At 37.4% G+C, this 21,881-nt stretch overlaps 3 protein-coding genes and 1 pseudogene across 3 annotated transcripts; 1 reads left to right on the top strand and 3 right to left on the bottom strand.

The window, feature by feature from the left end:
* The first annotated feature begins 3,911 nt into the window (after window positions 1-3,911).
* On the top strand, window positions 3,912-8,308 carry LOC137729106 (methylthioribose kinase-like). Its single transcript, XM_068467935.1, has 6 exons — window positions 3,912-4,242; window positions 4,650-4,959; window positions 5,529-5,703; window positions 5,799-6,000; window positions 7,325-7,536; window positions 7,977-8,308. The coding sequence occupies exons 1-6, from the start codon at window positions 4,057-4,059 to the stop codon at window positions 8,143-8,145; spliced, it is 1,254 nt and encodes a 417-aa protein (XP_068324036.1). The 5' UTR covers window positions 3,912-4,056; the 3' UTR covers window positions 8,146-8,308.
* Window positions 8,309-8,628: 320 nt separating this feature from the next.
* On the bottom strand, window positions 8,629-9,342 carry LOC137728168 (uncharacterized). The gene is made up of 2 exons (XM_068467037.1): window positions 9,229-9,342; window positions 8,629-9,027 (listed from the first exon to the last, which is right to left on the bottom strand). The coding sequence occupies exons 1-2, from the start codon at window positions 9,340-9,342 to the stop codon at window positions 8,629-8,631; spliced, it is 513 nt and encodes a 170-aa protein (XP_068323138.1).
* A 262-nt stretch (window positions 9,343-9,604) lies between these two features.
* LOC137728167 (uncharacterized) lies at window positions 9,605-10,998 on the bottom strand. Its single transcript, XM_068467036.1, has 3 exons — window positions 10,658-10,998; window positions 10,190-10,470; window positions 9,605-10,104 (listed from the first exon to the last, which is right to left on the bottom strand). Exons 1-3 carry the CDS (start codon window positions 10,996-10,998, stop codon window positions 9,605-9,607), a joined length of 1,122 nt encoding a protein of 373 aa, XP_068323137.1.
* Window positions 10,999-15,825: 4,827 nt separating this feature from the next.
* LOC137727376 (uncharacterized) lies at window positions 15,826-16,646 on the bottom strand (annotated as a pseudogene).
* Between the last annotated feature and the right edge of the window lie 5,235 nt (window positions 16,647-21,881).

Here is a 21,881-nt window from a genome sequence, read left to right as displayed (position 1 = left end):
TTGGCTTTGGAAAGCTGTTATTCAGTCTGAAGCTTCTATATGTGACATGGTTTTTCGTATTTTTTACTATGCACTTGAGGGTTTATTGTTTTTTTTATGTTACTTGGTTGATATAGGCAACACGGATGAGTACTGGAAAAGGCAACATGCAACACAAGTTATGGCTCTAGTCAAGTAGACAACTACCGATTTCAATCATTTGAGCAAGTCATTGATACGTCCTACAGTTGGTTTTTTTTAATAAATACTTTTCCTCTCTTCGTAATGTTTCTGGTTTACCTTGAGCTTATGAAGTTTAACAGAACAAACAACTCATGAGAATAAATTGGTCGCAATTTCTGGGCTTGCAGTTAGTTTGGGAAGGACTTGGGCTTGGTGGGGGAGCTGTTGTTGGAAACTGGGACGGGTATATTGATTTTCATGAAAAGCTCATGTCTTTGTTTGCAATTTTAACCAAAGTTTGATGCTTCTCTAACTTCATTTTCTATATTATTGGTGCTCTAGGGAGAAGGATAAGAATAAAGTTCTTTTTAGATTAGGCGGTGGACATTATGCTCCTCGGCATATGGATATTGTTTTGTAAGTTATAGTCACTTTACAGTTCATCCATTTTCTTTCAAATATATAACATTGTTTTCTTAGTGGCAATGCGGCTTGGCATCCAGCTTTATTTTTTGTTTCCTTCTGTGTGCGGTTTGATGCATAACTTATTAACTGTGAACTGAACCTTGTCATTTTAATTGATCGTGTCAAAGTAAATATGGTAAATAAGTCTGCTATAAACAAATGGGATTACCAAACTATAGATGATACTTTCTTTATCCTGTTCGGAACTTCTAGCTTGATCTGCTTCCTCCTTCCTTTTCTCTGTCTCTGCAGCTTATGCAACACCCATAAGTCCTACATTACCCTCCCAGCCCCTTGTTGCTTCCTCTTCCATCTCTATTAAATGAATTGGCACTGGTGGTACTTTGATATGTTGTTGTCAAATTGCTCTGGTACTGGAAGTGGCAAATGATTTATTTGTTCAAGTATCTTCCAAATTTTCTCCTAATCTTCCCTTTGTAGTTAATTTTATTTCCCACTAGCTTTTGTATGCTCTCGTCAAATTGCTTGATATGATGCTGTTAATTTCCAACTAGCTTCCAGCTTTGGCAAACTGTATTTAAGCTGTAAGAAAGCTAGTATTTAGCACTGTTAAGAACCCAGCTACAATTCATTGTTGTAACTTATGAAATTCCTATTACCTTACTCTTGCTAAGAGTGTTGATATCAGATCTATTCATTTGTTTTCTTAATTTGAGTTTTATTTTTCATGGGTTAAACAAATAATTATGAGAATTGAAATTTGAATTTTTAAGTAAAGTACTTATTTGGCGTGTTTGTGGTGTTATTGGAAGCAAGGTCCAAGATAAATTTGGAGAACTTTGAAAGGAAGATGGGTTAAGCGTTTATGGTTTTTGTAATTCCAAATTTCAAATTTGTTTTATTCTATTTCTGAATATGTAGTTTTAACATTTTTGAGGGTACAATGCATGTTAATTCTAAGAAGAGGAGATTTGAATCTGTAAAGTGTAGGTCTCTAACTGCTCCGCTCTCTCAGTATAAGTACATCTCTGCATATCTTTATTTCCTCAATTGTTTTTGACTTTGTTATGTTGAGTTCCCAAATTAAAGACTTATACTATCTTTTTGTAGCTTTCTAAAGTTTGGAATTTTCTTGATATGTGCTTACATGGTGCTTAACATGGTTTGTGCTTACTTTCCGTTTCATGGTTGTAGGCTGTTTTCATTTTATGAAAATTTAAATTTTTGCATTTCCTCAATTCAGTTTCAGTTTTTTTAATTTTGATTTTTTTTATATTTAATTCTTGTTGGCATTATAATATTAGTGTCAATATGGCTGGAAAAGGTTCTTTGATAAAGTTGTCAAAAACCGGCACAAATAGTGGACTATTTGTGCCTGCCTCTTTGAGCACCAAGTAGTGTATTGCCCTTTTAGCAATGGTGGCGCCCATAGAGGGCACATATACAAATTTAGTTGCTGTACTGTTGCTATTGGTCTATGAGCACAATTGTTGGTGCTTTTTGGCCTCAAAGGGACATATAATTTATTGTGCGCAATGATCATTTTTGTTGTAGTGTTTGAATAAGATCCGAATCCGATAATTCAATTATATAAATAGATCTAAATATCCATCAAGGCTGATCCAATCTGATAATAATTCAATCCGATTAAATATAACTTATTATTAATTTTTATCTTTTTGTATACTTTTGTGTAATGGTCGTTTAGGTTTTTGCAATAAACACACTCATATCCTATCTTTTATTATTCAATGTGAAAATTTTAATTAAAAAAAAATATATAATAAAAGAATGAAGTTAATAATGATGTTTAATCTTTTTTAGGTTTTAAATTAAATTCGATAAGGTTCCAAATCGATCCGAATTCAATGCTAATCAATATGGATCGACAAGTTAGATCCGATTTTTTAAATAAGTATCGAATTCGTTAATTTAATTATGGGTCAAGGTTTATCCAATCTGAATTTGATCCGTTTACATGTTTATATCCAACTGGTCAAATTTTACATATTTTATACATGTTTGATTTATTCCCACTATATTATGGAAAATGATCCTTGCTAGATCCTTTTGTTCGAGATTCTGGGAATCCCGTAATCGTAGCCGTTCAACGTACATTGTACGGTCAGTTTTCGTTAGATACTATTTATATTTAATTTTAAATTTTAAATTTCAAATCATTTCTAATCACACGATGTACGATTAACGATCATGAGATTCCTAAAATTCCCAAGAAAAAAATCCGGCCCTATATTATAACTGAGATTGTGGGAATCTGGTTCCATCCACGCCACATCCCAATTCAACCAATATGAGAAAACCCACAAACGGACCAGATTCATTGCACCAATCTATCGAGTCTCCATTTTTTATTTTCTATTTTCGGCTCATAAAAGTCCACAAATCCTCTCTCACCGTCCAAATTCGAAAGGATTATTTTTCTTCACCATTATAAGTTATGATGTATATTTATCATCTCCTTATCATCATTAAATGCATTACATCCCGGCTCGAATTTTCATTACATTCTAGACTTAACTCTACCGTAGCACAATATTGTCTGTTCTGAACCTCTATCATATCTTCAAGGTTTTGTTTATGGAAACTCACACGAGAACTTCCTAGTGGATCACCTATCTTGGGATTGCTCTCGTGCGAACTTGCTTAACTTCGGAGTTCCAATAAAACCCCAAGCCAGTGAGCTCCCAAAAGGCCTTGTGCTAGGTAGAGATGAGAATATACATATAAAGCTTACGAGATCCACTCCCCTAGGCGATGTGGGATCTTAGAAAATGAGTTTGAATTTTGAAATTCGTATAGTAAATAGTCACAAATCTCAAAATTCAAACACATTTAAAACGTAGTAAGTATTACTACCATTTGAGAGTGGGCGAAAAGGCACTCAAATTCCAACGTTATTATTCAGACCGCTTTTCAAACCTCTTCAGTCCCACTTTCTTATTAAACCCAAGGTTTTAAAAAAAGTTAAAGCTCTAGTCGGGCGGCGGGCTAGAGCTTATACATAAAATATTTACTAGACGAATTTAAGTAAATCTATCATATTTCATGTAAATAAGTATCTACTTATACATAAAATATATTTCATTATAAACTACAAAGTAAAATGCTTATATATTATGAAGTATCGGAACATAATGAAAACATGTGAAATAAGGATATAATGTGTGTTCATTTAACTATAGAAAAAGTCTTTTACAATTTATTGAAAAAAAGTAAAATATAAAATAAAAGTTATTTATTTTCTATTTAAGTGAATTGCAACTTAAACTTGTGCCTAAAAGGATCTGAACGGGCGGATGTCTAAATGGTCAAGGCAGACGCTCAGCAAGTCTGCGCTCTTTCTTACTTTTCAAACATTAATCAGAACGGTGGCAGGATTTTTAGAATATTGATTAAAACTTACAAAAAAAACTCTCCACCCACCTCCGTCGCCGCTGCCGATGCACCATGGCCTTCTCCGAGTTCCGGCCGCTGGACGAGAAGGTCCTCATAGAGTACATAAAAGCCACGCCTTCTCTCGCTTCTAAGCTCGGCAACAAGTTCGACAACTTAACCATCAATGAAGTTGGCGATGGCAATCTCAACTTCGTCTTCATCGTCGTTGGTTCTGCTGGTTCTTTCGTCATCAAGCAGGTACATAATTTTTCACCATATGGGTAGTAATGGGTTCTGGATATTTGATCAAATTGTATTGGATTCGAAGCAGCTAATGATTTTTCAACACTTGGGTAGTAATGGGTTTGTGGGATTTGATCAAGTTTTGTTGGGTGTCCTACTCCAAAGTGTTTAATTTGTGTTCTTAGACTTTGACTTTGATGGGGGTAAAATTAAAATCAGTGAGTTTTTGATGTCCTTGGATGAAATATGTTAATGCGTTTGTGGTGTTAGATCAAATTTTGTTGGGTTCAACTCCAAAATGTTTTACTTGGGTTCAACTCCAATGGGAGTGTTTTTTTTTTTGTTTCACTTTGATTGGGTGAAAATGTAAAATTAGTGAGCTTTGAATGTCGTCTGATGAAATACGTTGATTGGTTTTGCAGGCTCTTCCATATATCCGTTGTATTGGGGAGTCATGGCCAATGACAAAGGAAAGAGCATATTTTGAGGCATTGGCGCTTAAAGAGCATGGAAGTTTGAGTCCTGATCATGTTCCTGAAGTGTATCATTTCGATCAGACCATGTCTTTGATCAGCATGCGCTATTTGGAGCCCCCGCATATCATACTGAGAAAAGGGTTGATTGCTGGAGTTGAGTACCCCTTGCTGGCTGACCACATGTCCGACTATATTGCAAAGACTCTGTTCTTTACATCCCTCCTGTATCACAATACCACAGACCACAAAAAAGCTGGTATCAATGTATTTTCTCTTAGTTGATTTTAGTTTGCTTTCACATAGTTGTCATGTACGTTTTTGTGTTCTTATAACATGTTGGAGATAGAATGCATGATGTTGAAATGCTTTGAACGGAATGTATATGAAATTGTGAATCATATCATACACTTATATCATTTGAAAGGATGTTTTTGTCCTGGATCTTGATTGGTTGAACATTTTGGTCCTATTCCAGAAGTTGTATTGTTTTGAACCCTGCCAATAGTTTGATTTGGTTGCAAGAGAAGAGAATAATCATGCACCATGTTCTTCAGTTATGGTTCATAATTGGTTCGCTTATACTTTAGCCAAAATGATTAGGAAAGTTAATGAGTTAAAAAAAAAAAAACAATTTCTTAGATTGATAATCTCTTGTCGAATTCTGTTCAGTTTAACGCATGAATTGAGAAAAGGAACTCGACTTGAATCTTAGTATTCTAAAATTGATTTCATCATGTACAGATTCAATTCCATTTCAGTTTTGCCTTATGAACAATCTGCTTTTGTATATATATCATAACTCGTCTTCATGTCCACTTTCTGCAGTCGCCGAATTTTGTGGCAATATGGATTTATGCAGGCATACTGAGCAGGTTGTTTTTTCTGACCCTTACAAAGTATCTCAATATAACCGATGGACTTCTCCTTATCTTGATTCGGATGCTGAGGCTGTGCGGGGGGATAACGTTTTGAAGCTTGAAGTTGCTGAGTTGAAATCCTTGTAATGAGACTATCGAATCTTTGTAGCAGTATGACTCTCTATATCATGTTTTCATTTTAATTGTCATTTGAACGATCAAATTGCCTCTTCTGTAGGTTCTCTGAGAGAGCCCAAGCCCTAGTACATGGAGATCTTCACACTGGTTCTGTAATGGTGACTCATGATTCAACTCAAGTTATAGATCCAGAGTTTGCATTTTATGGACCAATGGGTTTTGATATTGGTGCTTTTCTGGGCAACTTGATTTTGGCTTTCTATGCACAAGATGGGCATGCTAATGACCAGAATGATCGAAAAGTATGTCCTGGTCCATTTCATCTTAAATCATTATCTTTAACTTGTTGCTTTCTACTATTCTTTTCTTCTTGATGAATTCTTTTCAAGTTTTTCAGCTCTTGTGACGTTATTTGTTTTTCAGTGTTATTTGTCTTTTGCATATAATTTGTTATGTTGTATTTCCATGTGATTATTCTAAATTGTTGTTAAGTCATTTATTTCTGTACATGTATATTGTTATTGTTCCCCTGTGTCACCTATCAAGACCTTGCTAATCATCTTAACTATCATGTTAAATTGATCTCCAGATTTCTCAAATAATTTCATCAACCTTCATGTTTGTGATATGTTTTTTCGTTTTTGAAATGTAACCCGGTGGAGACTGGAAATGTTGTATTTTGATAACCATCCATTCGATAGTTGTGGACTGGAAATGTTGGCAACATCTGCTAGATGTTTCAGTGTAAGAAGCCGGCTCTGTTTCTTTAGTGAAATCGGTGGTTGCCTTGTGAGTGTTCAAGTTGAAGAACAGATTAAAAATTAGGGAAGGCCACCTCTTCGGTCAGTACTGGTAAAGTTAAAAGCTTGATTCTCTTAAGACATTTTTAGAAACTTCTTAGATTATGAGGAAAAGGTAAAAATCAGAGAAGAATGTGATCTCAATTCAGTTATCAAAATATAAGCTTTTGTAAGATCGAGATTTGAATAGAAGGAATAGATGCAGAGTTTGTCCTTCACATTCGATGGTGGATTTGAGATTTGCTTTAGTTTCAGTAGTACAAAAAGCATTGCTGTTTCTGGAATATAACATGTGGTGTTTTTTTTAAAATACATTTCGAGTATTTGGAATTCTGGATGCAGTTTTGGTTGCCAGATAGTTTAGATTTAGTTATTGTTACTATTGTTATTTAAAAATGGTTTCCTACCGATGCATGTGCCTGGCTTATGATGATCCAACAGCAGGGGTGTTTGTGCAACTAAAAGTAAACTTCATGTAGTTTCAGTATATTTCTGACTGTATAAGGCCTGTTCTATAGCATGTTAAACCTGAGAGTTATGGAGTAATAGTTACAAGGGCGGAGCTAGGAAAGTTTATATGGGTGGGCTATTTTTCTTTTTTGTGTTTGAGGTAGGCTAATTGGCTGTGCTAATTTCAAAATTAGATAACTTTGGCTTATCAAACTACATGCTGTTTTCTAAAATTCCAAAATTTACCCTAGGCTATAGCCCAACCTAGCCATACTCTACCTCCGCCCTTGATTGGTTCATAGTTCGACTTGCTATTATTAGTGTTTAGTTATGGTGTGGTGTCATGGTCTTATATGAAATTTGCTTTATGATGCAGGCATACAAGGCTTGGATTTTGAGGACAATTGAAAACACTTGGAACCTTTTCGACAGGAAATTCCTTGGACTATGGGATGCGAACAAAGATTCTGGCGACGCATATCTACCTGCAATTTATAACAACCCTGAGCTTGTACAGTCTGTACAAAAGAAATTTATTAAAGATCTGCTTCATGAGACTCTTGGATTTGGTGCTGCAAAAATGATAAGGTGAGAAAACAGACTGCATATTTCTTTAGTTCTCGTAGTTGATGTTTTTGCACAAAAGAAATTTATTGAAAACTAATAATGAGATCTATTCAGTATCATGATCATGCATCTTTCATTTATTTTCATTCTTAACTGGAATCCTCTTCTCCGATTCGTTGCAATAACCCATATGCACAGACTGCTTTCTTAGTTGTAGTTTTGTGCCATTCTTATGTGGTCTCTTAACTTCTTATCCGTAGCTTCTATGAGATTTTTATTTTAATAACTCGGTAGTCCTTTTAAAACCAAGAGGGAAGAGCTTCTAGACGAGAATTAAAATAAATATTTCACGGTGAAGGATGGCCTACTAGAACAAACACCACAAACACACACACACAGAGCGCTTCAAGAAACTGTTGAATTAATTTCGATAATAATGCTTTTATTTTTGTTGTTAACAGGCGAATCCTTGGAGTTGCACATGTTGAAGATTTTGAGTCAATAGCTGATGCCAGCAAGCGGGCGGGTTGTGAGCGTCGAGCTCTTGAGTTAGCAAAGCTCCTTCTCAAGGAGAGGAAAAAATTTCATTACATTAACGAAGTTATTTCCGCCATTCAACAACACCAGTAAAAGTAACGACTTCTGAGACGGTTCTACGAAAAATTAGCAACATGCTTGAAAATTTGAAATAGTGATTTTTGGGAAGAAATATACAAATGTTTGGTGTGGCTGCTTGTAATTTGACTTCGTCTGGCCATGAACATGCTAAATAAAAACGTGGCTATTTTTTTTTTTTTTTTTTTGGGAAAACTAGATAAGATTTACGAGCATAACAACCAAAAGAGTACAAGTAAGCCTGCAAAGAGGCAAAAACTACACCACAAACAGGCAATGCAAGGAGAGACAAGGATCCCGATGTCCCATATGATGCTAAAATGTCACTCCCTACACTGCCCTTCGAGATACCTAGTGTGGACAAGGAAGTCCCTCATTGCGAAGCACATAAATCAAGGAAGATGGAGGTCTGTGAACCTAAACCCCATTGCTCATCTCCCGACATCGTCGCGACGCCAAAAAGTGCGCAGCCTTGTTAGCTGATCTTGGAATCCAAGACTAGCAACAAACATGGAAAGAATCTCCCAAGCGAATACACTGCTGAAGAAGAGGGAAAGCTTCCCACCTGCCCTTGGAAGGCGAGTCCCGCAAAGCTAAAATGGTTTTAGAGGAGTCAGGTTCAAGAACCACAGAATGCCAACCCAATTGATGACCAAGTTCACATCCAATCTTAACAGCCAACGCCTCTGCCATAGCCACACTCTGAGCCTTCACACTATATCTACCTGCACCCAAAAAACCCCCAGCATTGTTTCGTGCAACCACCCCAACAAAACCCGAGCCCAATGACGCTTCCCAACTAGCATCCACATTAAGCTTGATAAACCCTGGGCTTGGAGGAGTCCACGTGACAAGTACCACCGATAATGGAGGAGCAGTTGTCTGAGAGCTAGTTACCTGAGTAGCATGCAGAAAAGTTCCGATAGAATTAGAAATTTCAAAGACTACCTTCGAGGGATAAATGGGTTGATGGTTGAAAAGGAAATTGCAGCGGGTTTTCCATATATTCTAACATGTAAAAGTAATATAAGACAGGAAGCGTCGCTTGTCAAACTTCGATCTTGGAGCCCCCTGCAAGCAATCCGAAAGCCAGTTTACCCAAGTGGTGACCGCCTCACGTTGGATGCGCAGACTCAAAGCACCCCACAAACCATAGTAACTCAACCCACGAACACAGAAGGAGAAGATGCTCAATGGTCTCCTCCTGAGCATTGCAGATAGGGCATATAGGAGATGAAGAGGATCGTCTTTTGAATAAATTTTCCATGGTAGCAAGTGCCTCATTAAATGACTTCCACATAAAACACTTAATTTTTGGTAACGCCTCCATACTCCATAGCCATTTCCAAAGAAAATGTGGTGTGTTGACCGAAGTAGAGGGTAGGAGAGGTCTGTGGGAGCGTTGCCCATCCATGGTCCAATGGTAACCTGAGCGAACCGAATAGATTCCAGTTTTCTCACGAGGCCATATTAGTCAATCCCAAATCAATGGATTGCCAATGGGAGTTTCTAAAATCGCATCAGTCTCTCGGCGACAGAAAAGGTTTGAAGAATGAAATATCCCAAGTCCCCGAGTTTTAACTGGCACACTACTCAATGGGAGAGACGGAAGCCAACGCTCAATCCAAACACGAACATCGCGATCATTCATTATTTGCCAGTGAGCTCCCCTCAGCAGAATGTCTCTTCCCACCAATAAACTAGACCAAAGCCAGGAAGCTCTCCTGCCTCTCTTAGCTTCAAGAAAGGAACAATTAGGAAAATATCTAGCTTTAAGAATTGTCGGCCACAAAGTATTCGGTTCAGTTATCAATCTCCAACATTGCTTTGCCAGAAGAGCATCCTTAAACTTTTCAAAGTTTCGGAAACCAAGCCAGTCGTCAGACTTCGATCTGCATAACCTCTCCTTGGAAACCCAATGAATTCGCTTCTCACTACCTTTTTGCCCCCACCAAAATTGAGAAATTAGAGAATCTAATTCATGACAGAACGTAATAGTGAATTTGAAAAGATTCATCGGATACGTTGGGATTGCTTGCGCCACCGCCTTAATCAGAACCTCTCTTCCACGCTTGTGACAGCATTGATTGCTTCCACCCTTGAAGTTTCCCCAACAATCTACCTTTCACATAAGCCAATCCACATTTCTTTGATCGACCCCATATAGCAAGCACACCAAGATAGGAACCCGGATCACCAACTTTCCCCACTCCCAAAATGGCAGATAATTCCTGCGATAAAACCTCTGGCACATTACCCGCAAAGAAAGCACCGTATTTCAATTTATTAACCTGTTGTCTTGACGCTAAACAGTAATGATCAATCAACTGAATGAGGCGCCTACAATTTTCATGTGTAGCCGTAAGGAAGATCAAAGTATTATCAGCAAAGAACATGTGTGAAGACCGGACCACCAAGATTCATCTGAACACCTTGAATCCACTGTCGATCATTGGCTTGTTGGAGCATAAGGTAAAAAACTTCACTGACGAATAAAAATAAGTATGGCGAGAGTGGATCTCCTTGCCTTAAACCTCGCGCAGGAACAAACTTAGAACCTGGATGTCCATTGAGAAGAATAGCGAAATTTACTGAAGAGATACAACCCATTATCAAACGGGTCCATCGTGAATCAAATCCCATCTTCTCCATCACCGCCAACAAGAAGTCCCATTCCACCTGATCATAGGCCTTATGCATATCTAACTTGAGTGCTAATTCGAATTTATGGGGGGCTTTTCGAAGTTTTAGAAAATGATACAGTTCATGGGCAAGACCAATATTGTCTTGTATTTGTCTACCAGCTACAAAAGCATTTTGAGTAGGAGAGATCAATTCTGGTAAAATCGTTTTAAGCCGGTTTGCCATTACCTTTGAAAGCACCTTGTATGAATAATTACAGAGACTGATGGGTCGGAATTGTGAAACCAATTCCGGTGCTTGTACTTTTGGAATTAATACCACTTGTGTTTCATTGATCCGAAGTGGAGGTTGAGAGTTCACTTCACTGCTTTGATTAATTACAGAGACTGATGGGTCGGAATTGTGAAACCGATTCCAGTGCTTGTACTTTTGGAATTAATACCACATGTGTTTCATTGATCCGAGTTGGAGGTTGAGAGTTCACTTCACTGCTTTGATTAATGTCCTACTTGATCATGCCTAATCTCTTTTCCAAGCTATATGTAATTTCATTGTATTGAAGTGGGGTATGCGTAAAAATACTCTAGTCCTTTTAAAGCAGTAAGGGTGCGTTTGTTGCACCGGACTGTCTCGGACTGGACTAGCTGCAGGGACTAAGTTGGACTGGCTTTGACTAGACTAAGCTGGACTAGCTTAGTGAAGCGTTTGGTGCAGTATCGGACTAAGGAGCAGGATAATGAAAATAGTACTGTTCACCAATTGGGTGTTTGCTCAGACTAGGACTACATTATTGTTCTATTTTAATTGTTTTTTTATTAAAGATATTATTAAAATTAATAATATTGGATGAGAGTGAGACTCAATAAAAATACAAAAACCAAATTTTCTTGCCAACAAAAGAAACATACATGATTCAAGAGTAGCATTGCTCCAAACATCAACATAACAAAGTGTTCTCCCAACAATCGACATGGTTCAGGATGTTTTTCTTAATTATTCATCTTTGGTTTAAAGTTGTAGATTAAAGTTAAAGGTTGGTTTGTTTTTTTTGGTTGTGCTTTGCAGCTTTGTTTGCTTTGTCGTTTGCCTTATTACCTTTCATGTTGGTATTTTTTTGAACCGTGTTTAATTAAGTTGTACCGAAAAGATAAAAACCATTAGTTCATCACATACTGCAACAAACATTAGAAAATACAGTGAACAATCTGTTGAATCCAAATCACAGAAATTCTAATGTATCATCTAATCAAATTGAATTCCTCTCCAATGGAGTCACCACTGATATCAGAGCAAAGCATATGTAAAGCAAGAAAATGTATAAGCAAGATTACTCAAGAAATATCTGATTGACTTGACTCATTTCAATAGAGATCAAGTTATGATGAAATAAACAGCAACATGAAATATCAACTATCGAGCCTAGGGTAAAAGTGTCTTCATCAGCTGAAAAAGCTGTAACCTTGTTTGTACAAGGATCGACTTTGTTGTCATCTAGATCCCTTTCACTGTAAAAACCAGGTTTTTCAAGTTCAGGCAATCCACACCACTCAGCATCAGAATTGCAGCTGGCATGCTTGGCCTATCTGCCGGATTTCGCTGCACACATAAAAGACCCACATGGATTGACCGCAAAACTTCATGTGGTTTACTGGAGTCTCCTACTGATGTATCAAGCATTTCAATGAACTTGCCTTCTATGTATAAATTCCATGCCTAAAAGATCACAACCACCAATCGTATTGAATAAATAGAAGTACAAAGAATCTAGTAAAAATTCGACATACATGGTGAAAATAACTACATAATTACATCCAATGTGTATAAAAATATCAATCTTTCAATTGAGCATTATAATTTGACACCAAAATCAAAGGCACGAACTGCGTGTAGGGTCAAATTGAACACAATCTGAAAAAACTGAACTTAGATTATGAAATTCACAGTCAAATCAACACAAATCCCCACCCAAGGTTCTTCACCAACCGGCATTTCTTTCAAACTTCACAGTCAAATCAACACAAATCAACTTACTAATTAACGTGGGAATGACACCGGTAAGATTATTACTGTAAATGAAAAGCTCTTCAAGTGAAGCTAAATTCCCTATCTCCTCATGCATTTCACGAAACACATAATTCTCACAGAGGTAAAGCTTTCTAAGGTTGGTCATTTTGCAGAAAGTGGTCAACATTTCTCCATGAAACCTATTTGTGCACAAGTCTAGAATCTCGAGATAATGACAATTTGCCAAACCCTTACTTAACTGAATTTTAGGTAACTTCATTACTTGATTTATATAACTGAATTTTAGGTAACTTCATTACTTGATTTATATAAGTTACCAAGTGCCAGAAACAAGCTTATTAAGCATTACAAATGCTTGAATTTTAGGTAACTTCATTACTTAACAAATCCTATTTGTGCTTAGTTTTGATTACTTACTTCTATAAGTTTTGATACTAAAAACCCAACAAGCTTGCAAGAGGAACTAAATGGAAACAAGTATTAGAGATCAAACAAGAATACTCGTATGCTCAGTTTGAATTAAGGATTATAGTTTTTTTTTTCTTTGGTCTTTTTAATATGTTGAATCAAGAAGTAGAGGTTGAACAAAGATATTTAAAACATAATCAAACAATAAAGGCATTCAAATATGTAGCTATCACAAGTCGGAAAAGAAACAAGTCGCTCATTCTATTTTCTATTTGTACATGATATCTAACTAATTAACAAAAAAAATTAGCCTTTGAGCAATCAATTTACAGCTTTTAAGGTTGCTCTATTTGTATTCATTTTTGCCATGGAGCTCCTTCTTTTATATATACAAACTCCAATGATCACAGTAGACGAATACTCAAACAAAGAAAGATAAGGATGCATCTCCCAAACGAAAATTTGAACCCAGATCAAAACAGGATATGGAGGCAACAGTAAGATTATTGCTTGCAATTAAGCCCCATAATTCATTGGCTTCACATATATATTGCAATATGATTTATCAATCAAGAAGACAAACAACCCATGAACATAAGCCATTAGATGCAGGAAATTGAAGCAAGACCATTAGTTCCAACTTACAGTAGATAAACAAGATATTTTTCAGAGCATGATTCATTTTAGTTAAACCCACCTTCTTCGCTCACTACGGAAAGGACCAGAGAAGAAGTTCTTGGAAACATTGAATTCAGTTAAGTAAGGAAGATTACAAATGCTCGGAGACAAAGTGCCAGACAAATTAAGTCCACTAAGATTTAGAGAAGTTAACTTGAAATCAAAACAACGAACTCCGGTCCAATTGCAAGGATTTGAATATGCTGAATTCCAGGACACACACACACACGCAAAATCAGCATACCCATATGGAATGAGACACCCACACACACAGAGTACATACATACATACAGACACATACAATCATAGACTATATACATATCAATTATTAGATGAAATTCATATATATATCAAATCCACTCCAGTAAAAACCCAAACTTTAATATCAATTTGAACCTAAAAATCAAAACCCTAATTTATTTTCAACTGCTCAGATCAGTTATTGAAAAGTTTTCAAACCAAAACAATGAAGTCGTTCATAACCCAGTAATAATTTACCAGACAAAATCGAAGTCGTTCAACGAGGTCGTTCACGATCAGCAAAAGAAAATTGAAGAAGAAAATCGTCAGATTCGAAATTTACTTGACGAGGAGCAGAGGACGGCGAGCAGGACGCAGAGGACGGCGAGGATGACGAGTACGAAGGAGTAGGACGTCTTCTTTCGCAGACGATCGACGAATTTCTCTCTCTCTGGGCTTAGTAGTACCGTGAAAATTGGGGGTCCTTGCTAAGAACTCTTAGCGAAGGACTTTGTCTGAGCGAGTCTGGGTTTATCCCACTAAACTCAGTCCCTCTACCTACCAAACATGGGATACACTAAATACTTAATCCAGTCCAGTCCAGTCCCACTTAATGAGGCCAAACAAACGCCCCCTAAGGCTCTTCTCTTGGAGAAGTACTTACACGAACCCGGTTTACCACTATGTGACATCACGATTTAGTAAGGTCATCCCATGTACAGATAAACTTACCCATAACATGGCACGGTAGAATCGGAATGTTACAATGATAATAAACTCATTTCATAAAAGAAGTTCTGAAGAGTTTTTGGCCAACTTCCCGACTCTGTATTGTTGTCATTGCGATAATCCATTTTAGTTCTGCAATTTATTGAGCTTTAGAAACCCTTAAATTAGTTAAAACGACTCTAGATAAGTGTCTTATCATAGAGTATTATGTTTTCTTTATTAAAACTAGTATATGCCCCACACTTTGTGTGTGAAAATAATTTTTATTTTTATTCTAAAATGGGAAGGCGAAAGGGAGAAAAAAAAGCAATGAGGATTAAAGAGAGAAGTTTTTTTTTTTTTTTTATTTTTTATTTTTCAAAATTAGAGGATGTCAGGATCACCTCTGGGTGAGGTTTTGAAAAAAAAAACATAAAATTTAGTTTGTGTGAATTTACTTTACTGCCCATGATTTTGTTCTGTGGTAGCCTCTTTTGGTTGACAAAGAGAGTTTTATTAATGTAGTTAAGATTTTGGCTCGCTATGTTGTCTGACTATAAATTATTGATTACATCAAATTTTTATTTAATTTAATAGTAATTTAGAACACAAATTGATAGTCTGATAACATATACAAACAATATTGTCGCACAAATTAATTGGAACCATTTATTTACGATCAAATAGTTAAATACGACATTTTTATTTACTTAAATCAGTCCTTGTCCTGCATGACGGCTCTAAATCATGGGAAGAGATCCTCTCCGGATCTATACATCCGGAGCTTAGGGATCAAATGATCATGACCTTTAAAATTTGATTCTACGGCCAAAAGTAGAGAAGTTAATGAAAACTTTCGCAAGTTACAATAATTTTTTTCCGTGGAATCAAATTTTAAGGGCCACGATAATTTGATCTCTAGACTTAGGGTGTATAGATTAGATACGGAGAGGATCTCTTCCCTTAAATTATTGGCTACAGAAGCACTACAATTTAGTTTCCTGCATACTTGGCCTTGTACCCACTCCAAAGCTGATCAACATTCTTCCCCAGCAAATCAACAAAATAATCAGCACTATAACCACTCCTCAGTTTCTTATTCATTTCAGCCACAAGCCCATTTCTCAAACTATTCAAATAGTCCAGAACCGAGCAGTGACATTGTACCCCTGGTCCCATCTATCCCCCTGCCCGGGCTTAACCCAGTGACTTGGCGCGTAGCCGGCCTTCAACCTCACGTAATCAGCAATATCAACCCCCACTCCCCCCCGCGGGGCTTGACTGTTCCCATCCCATTGCCACACGTGCGTCGACTCATAGTAAAGCACACCGCCTTCACATAGCCGGAGTAGCCAGCAACCAAAACCATCCCCACCCCCCCCCCCCCCCCCCCCGCCCCCCGGGGGGGCTTGACTGTTCCCATTCCATTGCCACACGTGAACTCATAGTAAAGCACACCGATGATCTCCGCCTTCACATAACCGGAGTAACCAGCAATGTAGATGGCGCTGACGTGGATCTCGTTGTTGATGGTGAACGTGACCCCGGTGATGTTTTCAACGATTAAGGTGACCTTGGAGACACTTTCCGTCAGCGGTTGTGTTTTGCTCGAACAAGCTCCATATGAAGTCGGTGGCGGAGGTTAGGGTTTGCCTGCTGTAGTTTGCTCCGATTTCATTGTTGAAGCGGATTCCGCCGGGGTTTCCTCCCGCGGTGTTTGTGACGTAGTAGTCGACTGCATGGGTGCCAGGAAGGAGGCCTACTGCTAGTGTTATGAGCAAGGAGAGGAAACAAATATGGTGAAATGGAACCATGGCCTGTGACTAGTGAATTAAGTTAAGCTAGTGCCTTTGGTTTTTTTAACTTCTGGGTTCTGTACAAATGTGCCATTCTTTGGATGGTTTATATATAGAGCTATATGTACCACTATATTCAACGTCAACTTTTTAAATTTATTTTGAAAGATATTAATTTAACTTTTGAGTTTTCTTTTTTTCTTTCATTTAGCAATCCTTTGTAGATGCTAACAAAATCTACTTAAATCATATTTTGTAGACAACATGATGTGATAGTTACTTATTTAAATCATTAAAAATAGGTATTCAACCATGAACCGCCACATTATATAGTCTACAAAATATACTAAAAACCTGATCTCTCTAGCATTTTTCTAATAAATTTATCTAGAATTTAAATACATTTTACCTTTCACCACCAAAGTGCTTCTTAGTAGGGATGGATTTGGAACCGACAAAAATCGAATTGAAACAAAAAGTTAAAAAAAAAAAAAAAAAAAAAAAGGAACCAAAATTGGTTAGTTCGGTTTTGGTAGTTTAGAAACTGAAGTGAATCGAACCGAACCAAAGATTTAAAATGGTTTTGTTTTTGCAATTTTACTTAACCCTTGTACCTTTGGCATGTGACACATCCCGACCGGAGTCGAGGTATGCTGGCCGACATCCGAAGGTGACATAACCAAAAAGGAAAGTGATGCATAAAAATATGGATAAATTTAAACCAAAGCTAATATTTATTCATACGAATACAGAGAGTGCGCAATAGTGGGAAGACCCCATAAAACATAAATAGTCAGATCATAGATGACAGTACGACATAAGTAGAGAAGTGGAATCTAGTTAAGGTACTTATTACACAACCAGAAATAAGCTCCTACATTTATTTAGAGATATGTCAAAACCGCCAGAGATTCCTCGTATGCCACAGAGAATTTAGCTAAATGCTTGAGGGGCGAAAAACAGAAGGTGTGAGTGGGCAAAAACAAAGGTTTATAAAACACATTTATTTTCTGAACATACTAACCCTTTGCCGTAAAACATGTATAATTTCCAGAAAATCATACTACGTATAAGTACGAAATCAAATGTAAATCAACAATAATTCCATAAATACGCCATTCATAATATCTCAATCGAAGCATAATAAAATTAGGTGATCATCAATCTATGCTAACACACAAGTTCTTGCAGAGGGATTCTGACATGAACAAGAATGGGTGTAATCATAATATACGCTCTAGTACTACAATCACGTGAAGAATGGCGCTAGGTGTATAACATACGAGTCCTAGTTGCCTATTGCAACCTAGGATAGGACTGGCACCTACAATGGATCCAAGGTGAGCGTGCAGTGCAATGTGAACATACACGTGAAGCCTAGCCCTGGCTCGAGGTGAGTACTACACCGGTGCAAGCATGGATGATGAGCAAGTATAATGTATATGAACATGCCATGACAATAAATAAATCCCAACAATATAATGGCATTTTTTAAATTAAACAAAATATGGCATGATAGGCATAAAATCAATCCAAAAGCACTTGTGGAAACTATAAAACTTTATATATAATATATAAAAACAAATGCCCACTCACTGATACGTAGTTGTATCGTAGCCTCCTAGCCTTGCTTGTCCTCGTACCTTCTCGGGGTAATTCTCTCCTATATGTGAAACAATTATACTAATTAATTAATTAGGACATACACTAAAAGGCTAGGAAAATCCCCCATAGTTTGCTCAAACGAAGGGTTTAAATATACAAAAACATTCTGGACGATGTCACGGACCCATACACGTCAACCACATGCTGCTCGGAGGTTAGACATGCCCTCATACGCCGCTTGGTTGCGACCACACACGCGCCCACGCGCTAGCAGAATCATTAGGGAATATTCCATCAGATTTGATGGAATATTCCGTTATATCTAATGCCATCAATTAGATACCTTAACGGCGTCAAAATATTCCATTAACCTAACGGAATATTCCTCCTTCTTTTCCAATAGAGCTCTGCCGTCATCCACCGCCGCTAGGGCCACCGTCTAGTTTGCCGAATTCTGAAAAATTTGGCTGGATTTTTGTAAAAGCTTTAAAACTTCATAACTTTCTCATTTCTCAACCATTTTCGACGTACTTTATATGGAAATAAAGCTTGGGAAGAGAAGAACAAGTTTATACCTTTTAAAAATCCAAAAAGTGGATGGAAATGGACTGAAAAAGCCTCAAAGGTCTTAGACCTATTTTCGTCGTCTCAAAACTTAAGCTAGTGACTCCAGGGAGCTGTGTAGTTACATCTAAACCATCCAAAACCTTGTAACTCGAATGGAGAGTCGTTGAGGAATCTACACCCGAGTCAAAGCTCCGAGTTGCTCTGATTTGGAAGCTCAAAACTCAATCATTTTAGAATCAGTTCGTATAAATGGTGGTAGTTTGAGGTCTGATCCATGAGGGTTGATGATGGTGGTAGTTTGAGGTTTGATCCGTGACGTTTGATGATGGTGTTTGTGTTACAGAAGGAAAAGAAAGGCTCAGCATGAATGAGAGAAGAAGAAGATAGATAGGGGTTTTCTGATTAGACAAAAGAGAGAGGGAAGCTGTCTGATTGGGTGAGAGAAATAAGGAGAATGATTGATTTGTTGGTGAGGGAAAGCAGGTCACGGGACATATTTAAAGAGAGAAGTGATAAGATTTGGTGCACCTTAAAATTACACAATTTGGCTCACCTTATCAAAAACAGCAATTTCCAACACTAAATTATTAGCCACATGTGTACAATTCTACTCGCTGTTAATGCACTTTAACTGAACATAACTTTTTCGTTACAAATCCGATTCGGGCCTAACTCGCGCTCACGCATTCATAACGGGTACTATTTAATTACGTAATAGAAAAAATAAATTAAAAGTTGAATAACTATGTCCATGTCAGGTTCCACTTTGCCAATAAGGGCATAATCATCATTTTACACACTCGTGAAGAAAATTACATGAAAAATTAAGGACGGGTCATCACAACCTATCTCTCATAAGAACATTTTGTCCCCGAAATTTCAACACTACTGAAGATTATAGTTAAAGAACAAACGTGGGTAAAGGTCTCGCATACGCTCCTCTGCCTCCCAAGTAACTTCCTCAACAAAGTGGTTTCTCTATAAGACTTTCACCATACAAACAATTTTGTTTCTAAGAACTTTGTCTTTCTAGTTAAGAATCGTCACTAGTACATCATCATAAGTCAAATTTGGGTTAATCTCTTATGGCTGAGGAGGAATCACATATGACGGATCAGAGACGTATTTTCGTAGCATAAACACGTGGAACACATTATGTACTCTTGACAATTCTAGAGGTAGATCGAGTCGGTATGCAACTTCACCAACTCGCTCAATAATCTGATATGGCCCAATGTATTGAGGACTTAGCTTTCCCTTTTTCCCGAAACGTACAACGCCTTTCCATGGTGACAGCTTTAAGAATACCCAATCTCAAACCTTATAAACTCTATCTGTCGAATATATGTCTGCTATACTCTTTTGTCGATCATGTATTGCCTTCAGGTTATCCATTATCACTTGAATATTTTGTACCGTCTCATCCATAATTTCAGGACCCACCAAAACTCTTTCGCCTACCTCAGACCAACACAACGGTGTACAACAAGGTTTCCCATACAACGCCTCAAATGGTGACATACCTATGCTAAAGTGAAAGCTATTGTTGTAGGCGAATTCTATCAAAGGCAAACGCTTGTGCCATTCGTCTCCGAACTGTAGGACTGAAGATCTCAACATGTTTTCCAGCATCTGAATAGTTCTCTCTGATTATCCATCGGTTTAAGGATGATAGGTGGTGCTGTAGGGTAATTTCGAACCCAGAGCTTCTTGAAAAGCTACCTAGAATTTCGTAGTTAATATGGGGTGCCAATAAGAAATAATACTAATTGGAACACCATGATACTTGACAATTTCAGAAATAAAAAGTCTGGCTGATCGACGTAGCAGGTAGTTTTCAAGAACAGGTTAGGTAGGAAATGCGCTGACTTGGTAAGCCGATCAACAACCACCCAAATGCCGTCATAGCCATTACGCATGCGAGGCAGCTTGTACATGAAATCCATTATGATATCTTCCCATTTCCACTGAGGTATAGGAATTGGCTGAAGCAACTCGAATGGTTTCTTTCTTTCCGCTTTGACTTATTGACAGACCGGACAACGACTCATGTACTTCGCAATTTCTCTTTTTATTCCTGGTCAATAGTAGAAAGGTCGAATAATATGATACATTTTAGTACTCCCGAGATGCATCGCATAAGTTGAGATTTGCGCCTCACCGAGTATTTCTTTCTTCAGTTCTTCCACATTCGGTACATACATTCGATCGCCTTGTATGAGCATACCATCAGGCCTTCGAATCCTTAGATCTCCCCTATTGCCATTCAACGCCGATTGCTTTAACTCTTGGGATTCTGAGTCATTCATCTGAGCCTCGAGAACACAATTGTGGAACGCAGGACTACCAAACCTATGCTCCGATACCAAATTAACACACCTTGACCGGAGTCAAGGTATGCTGGCCGACACCTGAATGTGAGGTAACCAAAAAGGAAAGTGATGCATTAAAATATGGATAAATTTAAACCAAAGCTAACATTTATTTAAACTAATACAGAGAGTGTGCAGTAGTGTGAAGAACCCATAAAACAAAAATAGTCAGGGCATAGATGACAGTATGACATAAATAGAGAAGTTGAATCTAGTTAAGGTACTTATTACACAACCAAAAATAAGCTCCTAGAATTATTTTAAGATATGTCAGAACCGCCAGAGATTCCTTGACGCCACAAAGAATTCAGTTAACTAAGTCCTGAAAGGGGAAAAACAGAAGGTGTGAGTGGGCAAAAACAAAGGTTTATAAAACACATTTATTTTCTGAACATACTAACCCCTCGCCATAAAACATGTATAGTTTTCAGAAAATCATACTACGTATAAAAGTATGAAATCAAATGTAAAACAACAACAATTCAAGAAATACACCAATCATAATATCTCAACCGAAGCATAATAAAATCAAGTGCTCATCAATCTATGCTAACACATGAGTTCATGCAGAGGCATTTTGACATGAACAAGACTAAGTGTAATCATAATATACACTTTAGTAGTACAATCACAAGAAGATTGGCGCTAGGCGCATCACATACAAGTCTTAGTTGCCTATTGCAACCTAGGACGGGACGGGCACCTACAA

Source organism: Pyrus communis, chromosome 3, assembly GCF_963583255.1.
Source record: "Pyrus communis chromosome 3, drPyrComm1.1, whole genome shotgun sequence".
Classification (NCBI taxonomy): Eukaryota; Viridiplantae; Streptophyta; class Magnoliopsida; order Rosales; family Rosaceae; genus Pyrus; species Pyrus communis.
The sequence above is the reverse complement of the archived record's forward strand: the minus strand, read 5'-3'. Positions and strand labels throughout refer to the sequence as shown.